Genomic DNA, 17,209 nt, shown 5'->3' with positions numbered 1-17,209 from the left:
ATAGGCAACCGGCGAGATCAAAGCGTGTCGCCACTCTCTTACTAGATTACTCTGGTTAGAACTAACTATAAGTACATTACTCAAATACTGTACACATCAATTTTGAGGTACATTTACTGTATCTGAGTATTTCCTTTTTTACATTAAAATGTTTAAAGGATCATTCAGTGATTTGGGTGATTTGGAAAAAAAACCTGGTCCGCCCCAGTAACATGGTGCACATGCACGCACTACATGGGGGGGACAGCAACAGGCCAACAGCGTGCAAACCAAGGCCCGCCCACGCTCGATCATGAAATGGTTTTTTGACCCCAGGGGTTAACTGGGGAGTGAAGAATCCAAGAATGAATTCAGCACAGATTTTACATTTCAGTCTCAGAACCAACAAAAAGGTATAGGAGCGCACACCAGTATAGTGGGGAGGTGCTGACCGTAGGAAATAATACTTTGACTAAGAAAGGAAAGAGGCCGCACAGCTCGTAGTCACGATGCTATAAACTTTATTACGTGTCTTGAGAGCATGAATGGTTTTAACTACATAATATTTACCGCAGGGGCAATAGATCAAGTAAATTACACCTTTGATGTTACAGGAAATTATGCCCTTGCTTTACCAGAATGGGGGTGTTTATCTGAATGCCAGACAGAATGAAGAGTCAGAAGAAGACACTGGTTCACTGGTTCAGAGTGAAAGGTTCAGAGAGCGAGGGAGAGAGATAGACAGGAGGGAGGGAGGGAGGGGAGAGAGACTGAGAGAGAGAAAGGGGGGGGAGGGGGAAGAGAGATGGAGAGCATTTGAAGGTCTGCACTAAGGAGTGCCATAAGGTTAGAAGATGTGAGCAGTATAATGACACTGTTAAATTATTTCCTATAACAGTAATTTAGTTAACCAACCAGAAGCGTATGCTTCAGTGACGCAAATTTCCAATGACAGTGGTTTTATCCGGTACAGATTAGAGAACCATTATTTCTGAATTGTGGCGGCCAAGGGAATTCTTTATCAGCTTTCCAAAACCGAGGACCTACCCGGCAGAGTTCGTAGAACAGCTTGAACCAGCTCTTACAGCTGCAGACCGTGTCGATATAGGGTGTTATATAGGATTTGTTTTTACTACTTAACTAGCGCTGTTCAAATAGAAATACAGGTGGATCACAAATGTAGACATAAAACACAAGTGGCTGACATGTTTTATCAGGGAAGAGCCAAGTATAATTATTGGAGAAATATTAAGGGCAGAATGATACAGAGGCAGGGTTAGGCCCTATTGATTGATTGATTGATTGATTACTTTATTAACAGTTTGCAAAAACAAAATACATAAAGTAGCCTACAGTTTAATACAAATACAATGCTAAAAGGATTGAACCCAAGAAAGCAATATGGCTTGTTTCCAACTAAGCAGAGATGATCTGGAAAGAGGTGGAGGTAGATGTGTGCATGCCTGTGTGTGCAAGGTCCAAAGGACCAGAAATCTATCTCATTAGCTTTTTCACACATTTATGTTGCATCATCTGAAGGTTGTGTGGCAGAGATTCAGTTGCCATGTGCCATTAGTTCATACAATCTCCTGACTCTGTAGATATAGGCTCCCTCCCTTCATTCCTCTCTCAGTTCTAACAGCAACAACAACAACAACCTCACATGAGCTCATTTCCAAGGCCTAGGTCATGGCAAATGAGCCTTCCAGTGATAAGCACACTACAGAGCTGCCTAACGGTTGAGTGTTTTCTAAAGTTATTGGGGGATATAAAGTTTCTATTCCTCCTCTTTTGGTTTCAATCATTTTCTAATGTCACTCACGGTCCAGTATTACTTAATTTATGTTATAGAGTGGACAAGGGCCAGCAGTGCCCAGCACACTGTATACTGATCAGTGGTTCCCAATGGTGCTGTAGTTGATATTATTCTAATTGGCTGGAGGGTTAAAAGTGCTCCAATAGTAATAATTGTACTGTTGTCTATTAGAATAACTGATATTGCCCTATTATGGTTACTTCATGTATACAGTATGTAGCAGAGTGGCTCATGCAGAGCCCAAGCCTGATGGCCTCCATAGGGATATCCCTTTGGTCTAGTGGTTAAGATGTTGGACTTTTGTGCGGGAGACCTGAGTTTACATATATTTATGCAAGGGCCTTCCTATCATAGGCTAACATGTCATGTATTTTAAGTAGCATGAATTGGTCTTGCTATGGAAACGATGGAATTTCAATATCTTTATTTAAATAATGTATTTACATTCATACAATACTCAAAATGCATATACTCTGACAAAATAGAGCTTTAATGTGACATAATTATAATAATTGGCTCAAAAACTAGAACATCAAAATATTAAAAATAAACATTCATTCTGGGTTGCTACACATTTAGCACTATAAGAACAAAATCTATTTGCTCATCATTCAGTATCTCAATGTAAGATATACAACTCAATTACACTTTGAGTCTTTGACCAAAACACAATACTTAACTGCTACTGAGAGGCAATTTAAGTAAAAACAGCATATCATAAGTTTTCTATGACTGAGGAACCGAGGATGAGAGATATAGTGTTGACAGATGGCATTTATTCCTGTAACCGTCCATACGTAGCAGCAGGTAACATATGAGGATGGAGCAGTGTTTCTCTTGATTTTGTGGAATAATTCCTGATATTACACAATTATGATTGATTACTTAATGTAAGACTGTAAGTATCTTCCTATAGGCTAATATGTGTAGTATTTAAATTTGTGTATAGTATTTCTGCTTGACCACATGCTAAGAATGTTATTTAGATGCATGTTGTTTAGGCAGATGCTAGGTTTACCTGATACTCGTAGTTACTTTGCAGCACTAACTAGTTTTTCCTTGCACTCTGCTTGCGTGACAAAGGACCTAGGCCGACTAGCGTTTATGTCACTTAGGCCTATTCTTATCTTGCACTTAGAAGTCAGTGAAGTCACCCTGGGTAAGAGCATCCTCTAAATACTAAATGTAATTTTAACTATCATGAATAGTATTGTTTTATTTATATCCTCTGTTGGAATTTCGTATAAGGGTGTGCCTGACAGACCAAAAGTTCTGTCAACGCGATACCCGTTCTGTCGATGTGTACCTCATCATGTTGATCTGGGTACTAGCTTTAATTAAATGTATACATATACCTTGTGTAGAACAGACAGTTCTGTGTGTATATAAGGTCTCCCATTGAGCAAGAACTACATGATTGAAGCACTGTGGTGTGTTGTGTGTGTGTGTGTGTGTGTGTGTGTGTGTGTGTGTGTGCAAGCCCATGTAATAAACCTATTACTGAGGAAGGCTGTCTCAACATTGACTCAAAGTGTCTTTAACGTCAACTGTGTTTTCATCCTGATGACCGAGCACTGTATCATCGTTGTCGTTACCTAGGCTACACGACATGACTTGTTGGAGAGAGTTAGAGGGGGAGTCAGCTTCCCTACAGGTCAATTATCAGAGTCCCAAGAGCGTCTTCGGTTGCATCTCAACACTCCATTATAAAAAGACATCACTTGATCTCCTTGAAACCTGAAAAACACACAAGATGGAAATCATTTTCGGTCCGTTTGTCTTTGCACGTTTGCTTGTTTGATTAAACACAGTTCAACGTGATTGTATCCAACTCAGACATGTGCACAGTGCAATCAAGCCTGCAAAATCAAAATGAGGTACATACGTACAATCACAAATGAACACGTCACGCAAAATTCTCTTTTATTTCTGCACATTTATATTAGTGCGAGTTGTGTCTGACCTGAGAGCTGTAGATGACCAGTCCTGGAGAGACGGGCTGCTCGTTCTGTCTGAGCCACTCGTAGCCTTTCCGCTCCACCACCAGCATCCTGAGAGGTGACACACTGGACTTTATCAACGCCACCACATCCCCAAAGTACTTGTCCTCCACGTTCTGTCCATTCACCTCCACCAGCACGTCCCCTTCCCATAGTCCAGCTCCCTGGGCAGTGCCCCCTGGCACCACCTAGAGGACGAAAGAGAGAACAGCAGTCAAAACACAACTACTTACTTGGGTGATCACTCAGACAGTCCCTGGCGTTTGTTTTTGAGTCGTGCAACCACTCCTATAGACCGATTCCGTACCGGTTTCATGGTCGCAGCCTACGTATTTCCTGTAGGCGGACTCGACGTAGCTGCGGGGGTAAAACCCTCACCAGGCGCACATCTTCCACTACAGTGAACGGCAGAGTGACTGATGTTAGTTTGCCTCAAACTTTACTCCTTTACCTGCTTTTTTACTAACACTAACATTACAAAGATGCCCAGAACATCGAGATGAACCTGTGTAGTTTATGGCTGCTCCAACAGTAGTGGCAACATAACAAATAAAATAAAACGGAATGTCTAATATCCACCGCGATGGCTGAGACCAGAGCCATTGAGTAATGGTTGAGACAAAGCAGTGAAGAATCCTGCAAGATACATAATTTCAGTCTTACCCAATACCCAATCTTTCTGTTTTATGAACACAAGGCTGCTGTATTTTATACCTCATACTAAGCATTTAAAGTATGAGGTATAAAGTACAGCAGCCTTGTGTTAATAAAACAGAAATATTTGGTATTGGGTAAGACTGGCGTTATGTATCTTTCACTGCTTTGTCTCAACCATTGCTCAATGGCTCTGGTCTCAGCCATCGCGGTGGATATTAGACATTCCGTTTTATTTTATTTGTTATGTTGCCACTACTGTTGGAGCAGCCATAAACTACACAGGTTCATCTCGATGTTCTGGGCATCTTTGTAATGTTAGTGTTAGTAAAAAAGCAGGTAAAAGAGTAAAGTTTGAGGCAAACTAACATCAGTCACTCTGCCGTTCACTGTAGTGGAAGATGTGCGCCTGGTGAGGGTTTTACCCCCGCAGCTACGTCGAGTCCGCCTACAGGAAATACGTAGGCTGCGACCATGAAACCGGTACGGAATCGGTCTATAGACAGCTATGTCTATGACACACTTTCTATGACGTCCTCTCTCTATCTTTGAATGCTTTCAGAAAATGTATCTAGTGACCCACAGGATAAAAAAGCAGTGATTGGGTTTGTAGTATCACAGTGACCTACATTTGCTACACAGCGTACTGTCCTCCCTAGAAATAACCAAATATCCTAGGCCTCATGGAGAGATAATTATTATTATGCCCAGGAGATATGCCCCGAACAAGATGATAAGATCTCACACTTGACAGAAGGATGGAAAAACGGACCAGACAGATTTCAAACTTATTGTCTCCACCAGGCCGAAGGCATGTGGGGAGAGTATGTTTTGCACTCCGTCCGTCCGCGTGTCCGTCCGTCCGTGTGTGTGTCCGTGTGTGTGTCCGTGTGTGTGTCCGTGTGTGTGTCCGTGAACAGCTAATCTCGGCCACCGTTAACCCGGTCGATGCCATATTTTGCACACACACTCCCTGGATGCCAACCATGAACCTCTGCCCCAAACTTTCCAGAACGGCCTGTTATAGCGCCACCAGGAGGCCGCTTTGTGCAAAACAAGTTTTTGCACAGTACACCTACAGATTTTGTCCAAACATCACGCAAATTGGTACACAGTCTCTCTAGAGCCATTCAACGAAACGGGTCTTTCAGATTTATCAGACTCCATCCTGATTGGTTAAGATTGGCTTCCAAAGTTCACAGGAGTGCTCAGTTTCAAACAAAATGCTGCAAATCATGAACACATCGCGTGATTTCCGTGATATTGTGCACCCACATTCCCACTAGGCCGAGGACGAAATGCCACATGAACAATTTCAACTCAGCCTCAAGGTGGCGCTATAACTGGCCGAAAAGTGTTTTTACCTCTAACTGCACGGATCTGTGGATAACCTGGTGGAGACCTGTGCCCGGAAGGGCACTTTTTCTAGTTGTTACTGTAACAAATTCAGTGATCAGACCTGACTCTGTTGTTGCTGTTGTCAAGTTCCTATCTTAACCCATTTTGCTTTAGCCACCGAGTGGCGCGCTACGAGCTTGTATAGGTCTGCTATTTTTGAAAAATTGAAAAACGACTGACATAGAAACATAGCTTTTTCAGAAAACTGTCAGGATGTAGAAGACATTTTTAGAATCTGATCTCAGGTCAAAATGGGTTAACTTACAACAAGGCATGAATGCAGTGGGTGTATTGGTTAATATAGTGCTGTGTAGTATCTAGTATGGCATACTTGGCCAATGAATGCCCCTGGCTCATCCTGGATGCATCCCAGATGGAAACCGAAGCCTGTGTCTTGTCTGTCCAGAACACAAAGCCTGGGACAGGGCACAGATTTGTCCCCATGACGTCCATTACGGTGTTCAGTGAAATGGGACACAGTTCTCAGCCCCCCCTTGTCAGGGACGTAGTCATCATGGAACATCAGAGGGGATATTCCTAACTGCAGAAAACAACAGAACAAACAAAGCGTATTCATTGATTATTTTCATATCACAGACAGTGTGATTTTCTTGTGTCAGTGTCTTCCACTTAATTTTTTATTGATAAAAAGACAATGACAACAAACAGGAAAAAAACAGACAATACAAAAAAGAAAAAAGGAAAAAAAAACAAAGCAAGAGACAGGATATCGTAGTATGAAACTGCACGTCTAAAAGCCCCATTTAAACTGGGCCGTGGCGCAGTGGTCCAGTCTGGCAGTGTGCCGCGGGTTCGACTCCCGATCCCGACGGCCTTTGCTGCATGTCTTCCCCCCCCATCTCTCTCCCCATTTCCTGTCGGCCTACTGTCTGTCCCTCCATAAATAAAAGATATAAAATAAAGGCCACACAAAAAAAAACATTAAATGTCCCAAATGTTCTAAATGAGCCGTGATGTTAGACAGATGGGACCTGCAAACTCTGAACTTCACCTGTCTGTAGAAGTCTCGTCCAGACATGGAGATGGAGGTGAGGCTGACCCTCTGACCACTCATCCGGATCCTCTTGACGATGTCCTCGTGCTCCATGGACTCAGTTTCCTCTCCGTTGACCGCTAGCAGCAGCTCTCCATCGGTCATCCCTGCTTTCTCCGCTGGACTCCCAGCGTCCACCTCCCTCAGTAGGTGAGCTTGGATGGTGAATTGGTAGAATTGGTAGAAAAGAATAGCATATATATATATTTTAATATCTCTTAATTTAAGGGGTGGCGGGGTAGCAGAGACATGTTACAGAAATAATAATAAATCATACAATTTCAACTTACTAGATGAGTAAAATAGCAAAGAACAACATGTGGCACTGCAATGCCACGGAAACGGTTACAATCCATCTAATTGGTGGTTAGATGGTCCTAACTCAGGTCCAACTTTCCAGGCAGAGAAAGGCAGTTCCCAATTAGCTTGGAATCCCCACCAAAGATATATCATTGGCATTTGGCAGGTTTCTGATATGTCCACAGAAGAACACATCTGAGACATAATGCCAGTATAGTCAGAAAGGGTAACATGTTATAGTGAGCATGGTTGAGATATTACTGCGTATTTGTCTCTCAATATACTGTATAATGTTTTTCGATGAATTGAGTACATGAGGAGTGAGGACACCAATGTAAACAAGCCAAAAGACTTTCTTGGTTTCATCCTTTTAGCAGGCTATATACTATATAGCCTGCTAAAAGGATGAAACCACTATATAGTATATAGTATACATACAGTACTTCCCTATGCCTGTCCATGCAAACTGTTAATACACTTTTAAGAAGATAAGGTTGAACGTGACTCGAGTGCTCCTTTAAGATTAAGATTATGGCATTTATTCATGCAGTCAGTGGACAGTGAAGAGAGACAGGAGGGAGGGGTGAAATGCAACACAAGCTGGATTCTAACTCCTGACACTGTGACTGCATAGCCAGGAGGTTGAACCAAAACGGGGTGAAAACAGTGACAAATCATATCCTCTCTACTCCATTATCTGGGTGCTAAATCCACACATTGGCTGAGAACAACATCAAAACATGAGTACTCCAGTGAAATAGTTATTTATTAGTAATGCGCATAGAACCCCCGAATCCGGTTTGTTCAATGTATATCTCACCTACGAGTTCTGTCGGAGGCAATTTCTCTTGTCGCAGCAGGAAGCCATACCCGTCAGAACCATAGATCAGACGCATGGTCTTTGGTCTGTGGATGAGGTTGTGCTTCTGTGATAGAACAGGTAAGATGGGCATCCTCCTCCTGATGTAGCTGTACTCACTGTCTCTGTCGATGACCAGGAACGTCACAGAGCCGCCAATCTTCTTCACCTGACAGGGAAAGACATAATCACAGGCAAGCTCAGATAACGGAAAGCGGACAATGGGAATCTATTATGGTCATTAAAACATTACCAATAATAATAAATAATAATGTGCTGAAGAACACATACTATTTTGTTGACATGAGAGTATGTGAGAGTGGAAGCCATGACACCATTGACCCAGACCAGTTTGTCTCCATTACAGACACCGGCTTTCTCTGCTGGTCCATCAGGCAGCGTGTTGAGAATGTACTGTCCTTTCTGACCTGAGGACAAAACAGCTGCTGTTCAACACGTCACGTCTGCACCTTCTCACAAAAAGGTGCAATAAGGTGGAAAATAATTATCACAGATACAAGCAGAAAACCTTGCAGTGTTGTTGGGGTTATTGCGCTGACAACGTGTTCAGTTTTTGGTACCCAGCACTGGCAGTACTCCCACTCTCACTCTCCCTATCCCTACATCCCCCACGCTCCCTCTCCCTCCAATCCCTCCCTCACATGCCCCTCACTCTCCCTCCCTCTCTCGCTGAACAAGCTCTGGTCTGAGGTCAAGAACAACAGAAACCGTTGCCCAGCAGCAACGTCAATTTGCGCTGACGTCGGATGTTGGCCATAAATGGGCTGTGTGTCAGTCAGGCTTTCCAATACACACAATGTATGGGTATATTATTTGTCCAGACAAACTCACATCTTGAACTTTGTAGAATTGATAAGTAGGCCCATGTTCTTGACATCACACTGCCTATATTACTAAGCATTGGGTTAGTTGCTTCATTTGCGTGCTTCATTTGCACGGTATTTTCTCAGCTTTCAAAGACAATTAATTAATTTAAGTTAATAGTTTAATTAATGGTGCTGATTCATTACCTTCCAGTGCTGTGACGGTGACGCCCAGGCCTTGGTCAGGGTGTCTGGGGACGTGACAGAGGCGGGGTCGAGAGCAGCCCTCTCCGCGGTGTGCCCTGGCTAATGCCTGGAGGTCCTGGCACGTGGACATGGCCTGGAAGGCCAGGACAAATCATGTGGGGTCGGGTAAGACGCAGCAGCGCTTGTTTCATACAGTACGCGCTCGAGGAAATGCAGAAAATGTAGCGTGTATACTAGTCCATGCACATAAAAAAACAAAGATTCCTCGTACATATACTGTATATCTTGACATGCAGGCAATAAGAGAGACACACACACACACACACACACACACACTAACTATATATCGTTGCTGTCAGGCAAAAAAACAGCTTTCTCCATTTTTTAACTTTTGTTTTAATAAATCAGTGCTATTGAACTCATCTGTGTGCGGGTTTTGCAAATATTAAACCAATGAAAAGTATTTAAGTGCTTCTGACTAAACCTCCTAACTCCAGTGGATCCTCAAACTCAGTCAGAAAAAAAGACCTATTTCCACATTAATGGTCATAAACCTCTATTCACTGTAAAGTGGGTAAAGAGATGATACATTCACAAATTCAAGTACCTGACATTGTATAAAGTCACCATACCAACTTTGATGAGGCAGTATTGTGTTAGTATTTGCTGAAAAGTTAATATTTTTGACAGCTTGTTTCTGCCCGACAGCAGATAGTATAATGTTTGTATGTGTCTCTCCATCCATGTACAGTATGTGTGTATTAAAAAAAAATCACCTTCTCATAATCCTCTCCTCTCAACACCAAGAGAAACAAATGCACACCACAGTACTGGATCCTCCTCACCACCTGTCCAATAGAAAAAGAGGAGAATTCTAATTGGGATAATTATGTTTAACATTGAGCCAGTTGTTCTTGGGGGCTTATAACCGTCAGTACCTGTATTACATGCTGAAGACACACACCTAATCACAAAGTGTCATGGGTCTGAACCTGGCTCGTAACTTTCTATTACAGCAGAACTGTCAAAGAATACAGTGTCACAGTATCACACATTAAGGTAAGGTAACTGGTTCAACCCACTGATTTATATGTGGTCATGTGATGGCATCGTGCACCAAAAATAGCTGGTCTACAAGCTTACAGTGTGTCACAGCACAATCCTTATGTAAATTGAAAATCACCCTTTGCAGTTCTACAGACCAGTGTTAATTTTGACAGCAAATACTGATTTAGCCTTAGTCTTTTGAATAACACATAATTTTGTTTGAGTCATATTTAGACTTAGTGGACTAAATATCAAAAACCTTAGTCTTTTAGTCTTAAGCCCTAACCACACCAAAGGGTCGCCATGCAACTTCCCTGGGTCCAAACGGTTGCAAGGAGTTGCATGGTGACCCTTTGGTGTGGTGGTTTGGGCAATTGAATTCCATGCATTGAATCACTTGGGACAACTTGGGACGACGTGGGTCAACGCGCAACAGGACATATCACATCGCTGCGACAACGCTAAAACAGTCTCGACCCTTTGGTGAGGTTAGGGCTTAAGTGTTAATTTTGAGAGCAAATTCCGATTTAGTCTTAAGAACACACCATTTAGTTTCAGTCCTAATAGTCATCTGAAATTAGTCTTTTAGTCTTAGTCAACAAAATGAACACTGCTCCAGACACTGACCTTGGGGAACTCCATGTTGTCCACATACTCCTCGTTGACCTCCAGGACCCGGTCTCCATCTCTGAGGCCGCTGAGCTCTGCAGGGCCCCACGGTTCCACCTGCCTCACCACGTGGCCCCGTTGGTCCTTCTCCATCCGGAGGTAGAAGCCAAAACTCTGGCCTTCGCCGCGTTTCAGATGACACAGTCGAGGCACAGGACATTCTGGCTCTGAGGGAACGGTGGAGTATTAGAGTGAAATGTTGGTTCGTTGATTAGGTGTTTCAAATGCAAACAGCTATACACTTCCTGGGGTCCACATAGAGAACATTATCCATAGGTGATCTCTAAAAGATCAAGCATTGCAAAATTTGCTCTGTACATCATTATTCTCATCGTTGAATTTGTTCTAGGCCTGGGCACCATGCATCCATCACTACCTATCTGGTGATATAGATATGTAGTATAATGTATATTTATGGAAGCAGTCTGTTCTTTTGCCATTCTAATCATACAGTATATAGTGATGGGCCTGCCTTTTTTATATAATCTTTATCCCACAATTTCTTTAACCCTTTTTTCAACCAGTGTCAATTGTCTATGTAATCCTGGGCGATACACTCCCTGCTTTTGCACCATCCATCCATCCATCCATCTTCAACCGCTTATCCGTAGACGAGTCGCGGGGGCAACAGCTCCACCAGAGAGCTCCAGATTTCCCTCTCCAGAGCAACATTAGTAACTTCCTACAGGGGGATCCCGAGGTGTTCCAAGGCCGCAGTGAGTCGATCCCTCCATCTCATCCTTGGTCTGCTCGGGGGTCTCCTCCCAGTGGGACGTGCCTTGAGGACCTCCCTAGAGAGACGCTCGACCAGATGCCTGAACCACCTAAGCTGGCTCCTTTCCAGGCGAAGAAGCAGCGACTCTACTCCGAGTCTCTCTCGTGTAATTGAACTTCTCACCCTATCTCTAAGGGAGATGCCAGCCACCCGTCGAAGAAAACTCATTTTGGCGCCCGCTTGTATTTGCGACCTTATTCACTTCATGACCATAGGTGAGAGTAGGAACGAAGATTGCTCGGTAGACGGAGAGCTGTGCCTTCTGGCTCAGCTCTCTTTTTTGTCACAACAGTGCGGTACAGCGACTGCAATACCGCCCCTGCTGCTCCAATTCTCTGGCTGATCTTCTTCTCCGTCCTCCCCTCACTCGTGAACAAGACCCCTAGATACTTAAACCCCTTCACCTGGGGTAATGTCTCATTCCCTTAGGTGCTTTTGCACCCAAGGGCAAAATGTGTTGCCATCTTTTGGTAATATTTTGTCCCAATTCCCTATTGGCACTGGACCACACAGCTGGACAGAAATCAAGGTGGGATCATAGCATAGCACCACGCACCAGAAGGAGGTAAGTTAAGGTAAGCGGTAACTAATATAGTGCGAAACATTTCAACCAATTCTCTCTGTTCCACCCTTAAAACTGTGGTTCTAGCCGCAGAGTGCAGAGTTCAATATTGTAAGGGTTTTATTTGATATCATACTTCATGTGGAAAAGTGAAAACACAGTACAGCACTGGCGTATGTACAAAGTGGTCAGTATAGAAGTACAGACAGTACAGTTCAGGTTTCTGTAACAGATATCAGTAGTTCTCTGAAATGTGTGGTGTTAGCAGTCTTTGAATTGTTTACAAAGTTGCTGAGATAAAACCTGGATAGCTTCCATTCTCACACACAGGATGGTCTGTGAGGAGATAAAGATTCACTACTTTCCTACTGGGCTGGGTGTGTGTGTGTATGCACGCTTAGGTGGTTGGAGCATTATATAGATTTTGAAAGCTGAACCTTACCTGGATCATCTGAAATCACCAGGGCTGGATTGTCGATCCCTTCCCTCGGATTGAACTTGAAACTTAAGACGAAAAGATAGAGCATGAAACATCACAATTGCTAGTCGGATCATTTATTTTCATATCTCATTAGCAGACCATAGAAGAACGTCAGTATGACTAAACTAAATGAAAGAGTAACTTACCGTGCAACCTCCATTGCATCCTCGTGACCTGAGACAAAAGACAAGAGACAAAAGACTGAATAAGTCATAGCCAGTCGTATTCTATTCTAAAATGATACTGTTGTACTATGATGGTCTAGAGATGACTCGCTCTGCCAGAACACCTCAGGACAAACAGGAGACAAGACAGGGGTGCTAGGAGGACATATTCAGACCACCATCACCCTTCAGACCCGTCCAGTCTACTTACCGTCCAACGATGACCTCTCCCCAAAGGTGACCTTGGTCTGCTGCTGTCTCGGTTACTCATTGCCTGATACCCTGTCTCCCTGTCCTCCCATGGACGTCACCAAGGATGCAAGCGGAGCTGATCATTAAGCTCAAACTCTTGTGTCTTTCTGCTTTATTCTTGTGAACGTAATTCGGAGACTTTCTTAGAGATGAATGACTGACAGGAAATGCACCTCTAGAGGCACACCAGAAGTACACGTCGCACCATTGTCACGATGGCTTGTTGAGTTACAGAGTTAGACAACAAACAGTAGATAATAATACCACACTGCTTTCTATCAGAATTCTAGTTAATGAGCACACATTGGCCTGTTTCATCAACCAGGTACTCACATGTCCTGACATTGCTGGTCTGATCCAACTTCCAAGAGTTAGCATTTTATAAAGAGAAGTCATCTCCTCCCCCTCTCTCACTCCCTCTCAGCTCTCCCTCTTGCAGAACTAACTGACAAACACTCATGTCCTTTCTACTCTCTCCCTCTCTCCACACAAACACACACACGCACACACACACACACCCCGCCTCTGGGCAAGGGAGAGATCTGAGAGTGCAGAGGGCTGTAAATGTAGATATCTGCAATGTCACGCATTTCAGTTATGTGCTGACGCACGCCAATCTCAGTCAACACTACGATAGCCATTGCCTTTTATTAAATGGTCACAGGTTTTGCGTGTGTGAAGATTATGAAGAGAATAGTACCCAATGTTTTCCTTGTCCTTAAATAGTTTAGAAAGCTGAGAGGGGAATGGTAAAGGGCAGGCAGGGGGCACAGGAATAGAACATTGTTGTGATTTGATCCCAACCAGGCCAGCTAAGGGTGTGTGTGTGTGTGTGTGTGTGTAGGTCTAAAAGAAAACAGGAAAAAAAGGAGGAACAAATCCTTCAAATGCACTGAACTAAGAACAACACCAAGGCAATACAAAACACCATGACACCAAAGACAATGTTGACTCTGCTTGATAACAGCCTGATCTTTTCCGCTTTTCTATGGGAAGCTTTCAGTTCCCAGTTGAAGCCTCAAGCATCACCGTGTAAGTTCAAATTTGTATAGTAAAATCATTTTGTCTCCGTTTGGAAGCAACACTGTGACAAAGAAGGCAGTTTCTTACCTGTGTTGTATTTCATGGTGACGGGTCCTTCTCTGTGCCCTGTTTGGTCAACTACAGTGAGGAAGATAGTGTGTGGAGGTGCAAGGTACAAAGCACTAAGGGACATAAAAGACTCTTTGGTCAGGACTTGAGGCGGTGGCTTCTATATCCACGGCCGTGTGGGATTAATGTTTAATCCATCTGGTCAGAGAGCACCTCTGTTCTGGGTGTCCAACCAATGCATCAGTGTCGCACATGACGTCACATTGTTAATAAACAGGTTTTATGAGCTTGGTCAGCTGGCTGGTGGTGACTTATTTGTAATAGAATTCCACATTTTTGTTAATGAAACAACGTTAATGCCAGTTGATGTGAGGTTAAGTTAAATTATACTTTATTGATCCCCGTGGAGGAAATTGGGCCTCTGCATTTGGCAACAGAAAGACAGAGCGCCATGTTTGTTATTCGTGTGAACCTCAAACTCTGATTATTATCTGGATGGAAGTTCGTTTTAATGTTTTTTTTGTGGCTTTCCCCTTTATTTTATATTTCTTTATGGAGGGACAGACATTAGGCTGACAGGAAATGGGGAAGGAGATGGGGGGGGGGGGGGGGGGGGTGGCATGCTTAAGGTCGTATACTTGGAAGTAGTGTTGTAGTCGAGTCCACCTAAAGTGAGTCCAAGTCCGAGGGTGGGCGAGGCTGAGGCTTTTCGTCACAAAAAGATAGGATGTGTCAGACAACCCTCTTTGAACTGTACCCATTCTGCACACCGAATTAAAATTTCAATCAATCAATGTTAATGTGAATTGGCTCCTCATAATATGGGTATAATACATTTATTTCATTGCATTGTAGTGACGCGTGACCTACCTCATTCCTTTCATTGTAGCTTGATTTACATACCATCCCATTTTAGCACAACTAACCTTCTTACCCTGCATCTACAAAGTATGCTTACTGTTACACATACAGATAGAGACTAGAGTCTGTCCTTATCAGCCAGTGAGAGTGGCCACAGTGGGAATGTATTGAGTGAATGTTGAGAATGGACGCTATCCAGGTATTTTATCTTAGCTTCTTTGTAAACAATATAAAGGCTGCTAGCACTAGCACAGAGTACTTTAGAACGTTACAAATACTAGGATTGCACTGTAAGCACTTCTCTATATACTTCTCTGTAGTACTCATTAGCTTGGAATCTATACATTGATGTCATATCCAGGTTTTTCTTATCAGCATTAGCTAGGACCAATTACATGAAGGTGGAAAATGGGTGCAGTTCTTCATTAACTTACTGTACCTATTTTATTTATTTATTTATATCTTCTGTGTTATGAATCTAGTTTAGAATTAACGTGCTCTTTGCCATTTAAATACATTATATATCCTTTACCTGAAGCTACGTCCACAATACATTTCACTCCGTTTATCGGTCAATTACATATATACTGCCAATCATGTTAGAAACATTAAGAAAAGCCACATTAAAGGTAAATTCAGTGATTTCACTTAATTAAAATCTATTTTTTGTTTTGTTGTGATAATCCTTCCTACTAACTATAGTGTGTGCTGACCAGATAAGGAGTTCCTCCCTGTCCCCACTTCATCTCTAAACCTTAGGTTTAGTTTTTGGCTAGGTGGCCCAGCCTTCATCCAATCAGTATAGAGAGGGGCCTTCCGCCAATCATGATCGAGTGGGGGCGGGCCTTGGTGTGCGTGCTGTTGGCCTGTCGTGTGTCCCGACTGTCCTCCCACTGTAGTGCGTGCATGTGCCGTAGAGTATATATGAATAGAGATGGCACCGGATTCCTCCTCCCATCCACTTGCATTAAGTTGCTCAAAAGCGCATGAGGCGATTTCACTCCTCCTTCCGGGTAGGAACAGAGTGCATTCTGGGATGGATTGACTATCATTGCACCGTTTGCGCGCTTTCACGTACTGTATGAAACATTCGTTCACGTGTCATGGGCCCAATAATAACATGATCATGCGCAATGATAGTCAACGGGCTCGAGCTGCAATGATACATTCGGCCACTATGTCCATTTCGCCTCAGGGTTTCCTCCGTGTGCCGTCTCTATTCATATATACAGTACTCTAGGCATGTGCACACCTTGTTACCGGGTCGGACCAGGGGGGTTTCCAAATCACCCAATCACTGAATGCTCCTTTAAATGAAGAAAAGAGGTGGCACTGCTCGTAGTCATGACGCAAACCGTTTAATGAAAAACAACCATTGTTTCAACACAATGTTTTGCACCCATAGCCATGACATGTCATGCATTATGCATGTTTTACATGCACAACTTTTTGCATCACTTGAACATAAGGCAGGCATCCGACATACGTGTGTACACACAAGACACTATTACATTAGACACCATTATGGTAAATACATGTAATTGAAATGTTTCAACCAAAGAACTTGCATGACAAAGTAGAGATTCACTATAGAACTTGCCAGCATTTAGCAAAAATATATATACATTTTCCATAAGTTTATGTTTTATGTTGCTGTTGAAAGTTATTCAAAAGAATCAAAACAGAGTTCACCAACCAGTGGGTCCTAATAGGAAACCAGTTGAGAACCAGTGTCTTTAGAGTTTTCTTTTACATTTACACTAAAACTAGTTTTCACGAGCTGTCATTAGTCAGGTAACAGGTTCCACCTGACAAAAATCCTTTGCTGCAGTTAAAGAGCCAAGTTTAACTAAGTAAACAGTCTTCTACCTACATCGTTGTTTGCCTGACTCATAGACAAAACAATGTGCAATGTTCATACCATGAAAGTAAGTGACCCATGTTTATTTTGGCTCATAAGTCTCTGCTATTGCATACTTACAGTACCACTTCATCTTACCTTAAGGTAAAGGATGAAGCAAATATGAACCAGAAATGTTTTAATTCCAACATTAGCCCAGTTTTCAAGTATCTATACAGTACTTTGTTAGCTTTACAAAACTATGAATATAAAAGGACAAAGTGCATTGATTATAAGCCACACTATGAAAGCTAATGCGCTCATAAATCTGGAAGACATGGCAACAGACAGACAATAAAATGCACTCGAAAATTA

At 42.8% G+C, this 17,209-nt stretch overlaps 1 protein-coding gene across 1 annotated transcript; it reads right to left on the bottom strand.

Moving 5' to 3' along the window:
* Positions 1-3,361: 3,361 nt before the first annotated feature.
* On the bottom strand, positions 3,362-13,465 carry nherf4a (NHERF family PDZ scaffold protein 4a). Its single transcript, XM_083772953.1, has 12 exons — positions 13,375-13,465; positions 12,772-12,799; positions 12,587-12,648; positions 10,766-10,974; positions 9,868-9,939; positions 9,092-9,224; positions 8,352-8,488; positions 8,022-8,229; positions 6,860-7,056; positions 6,179-6,388; positions 3,759-3,983; positions 3,362-3,532 (listed from the first exon to the last, which is right to left on the bottom strand). Exons 2-12 carry the CDS (start codon positions 12,783-12,785, stop codon positions 3,500-3,502), a joined length of 1,500 nt encoding a protein of 499 aa, XP_083629079.1. The 5' UTR covers positions 12,786-12,799; positions 13,375-13,465; the 3' UTR covers positions 3,362-3,499.
* Positions 13,466-17,209: the final 3,744 nt, after the last annotated feature.

Source organism: Protomyctophum parallelum (assembly GCF_964188405.1).
Source record: "Protomyctophum parallelum genome assembly, chromosome: 9".
Classification (NCBI taxonomy): domain Eukaryota; kingdom Metazoa; phylum Chordata; class Actinopteri; order Myctophiformes; family Myctophidae; genus Protomyctophum; species Protomyctophum parallelum.
This window is presented reverse-complemented; position numbering and strand designations above follow the sequence as displayed.

Coding starts and splice junctions, on each gene's coding strand:
- nherf4a (XM_083772953.1), bottom strand. Junction 10,975..12,586: donor GGTGATTTCAGATGATCCAG/GTAAGGTTCAGC, acceptor CCGTTCCCTCAG/AGCCAGAATGTCCTGTGCCT. Junction 3,533..3,758: donor TGGTCATCTACAGCTCTCAG/GTCAGACACAAC, acceptor TGTGTTTTTCAG/GTTTCAAGGAGATCAAGTGA.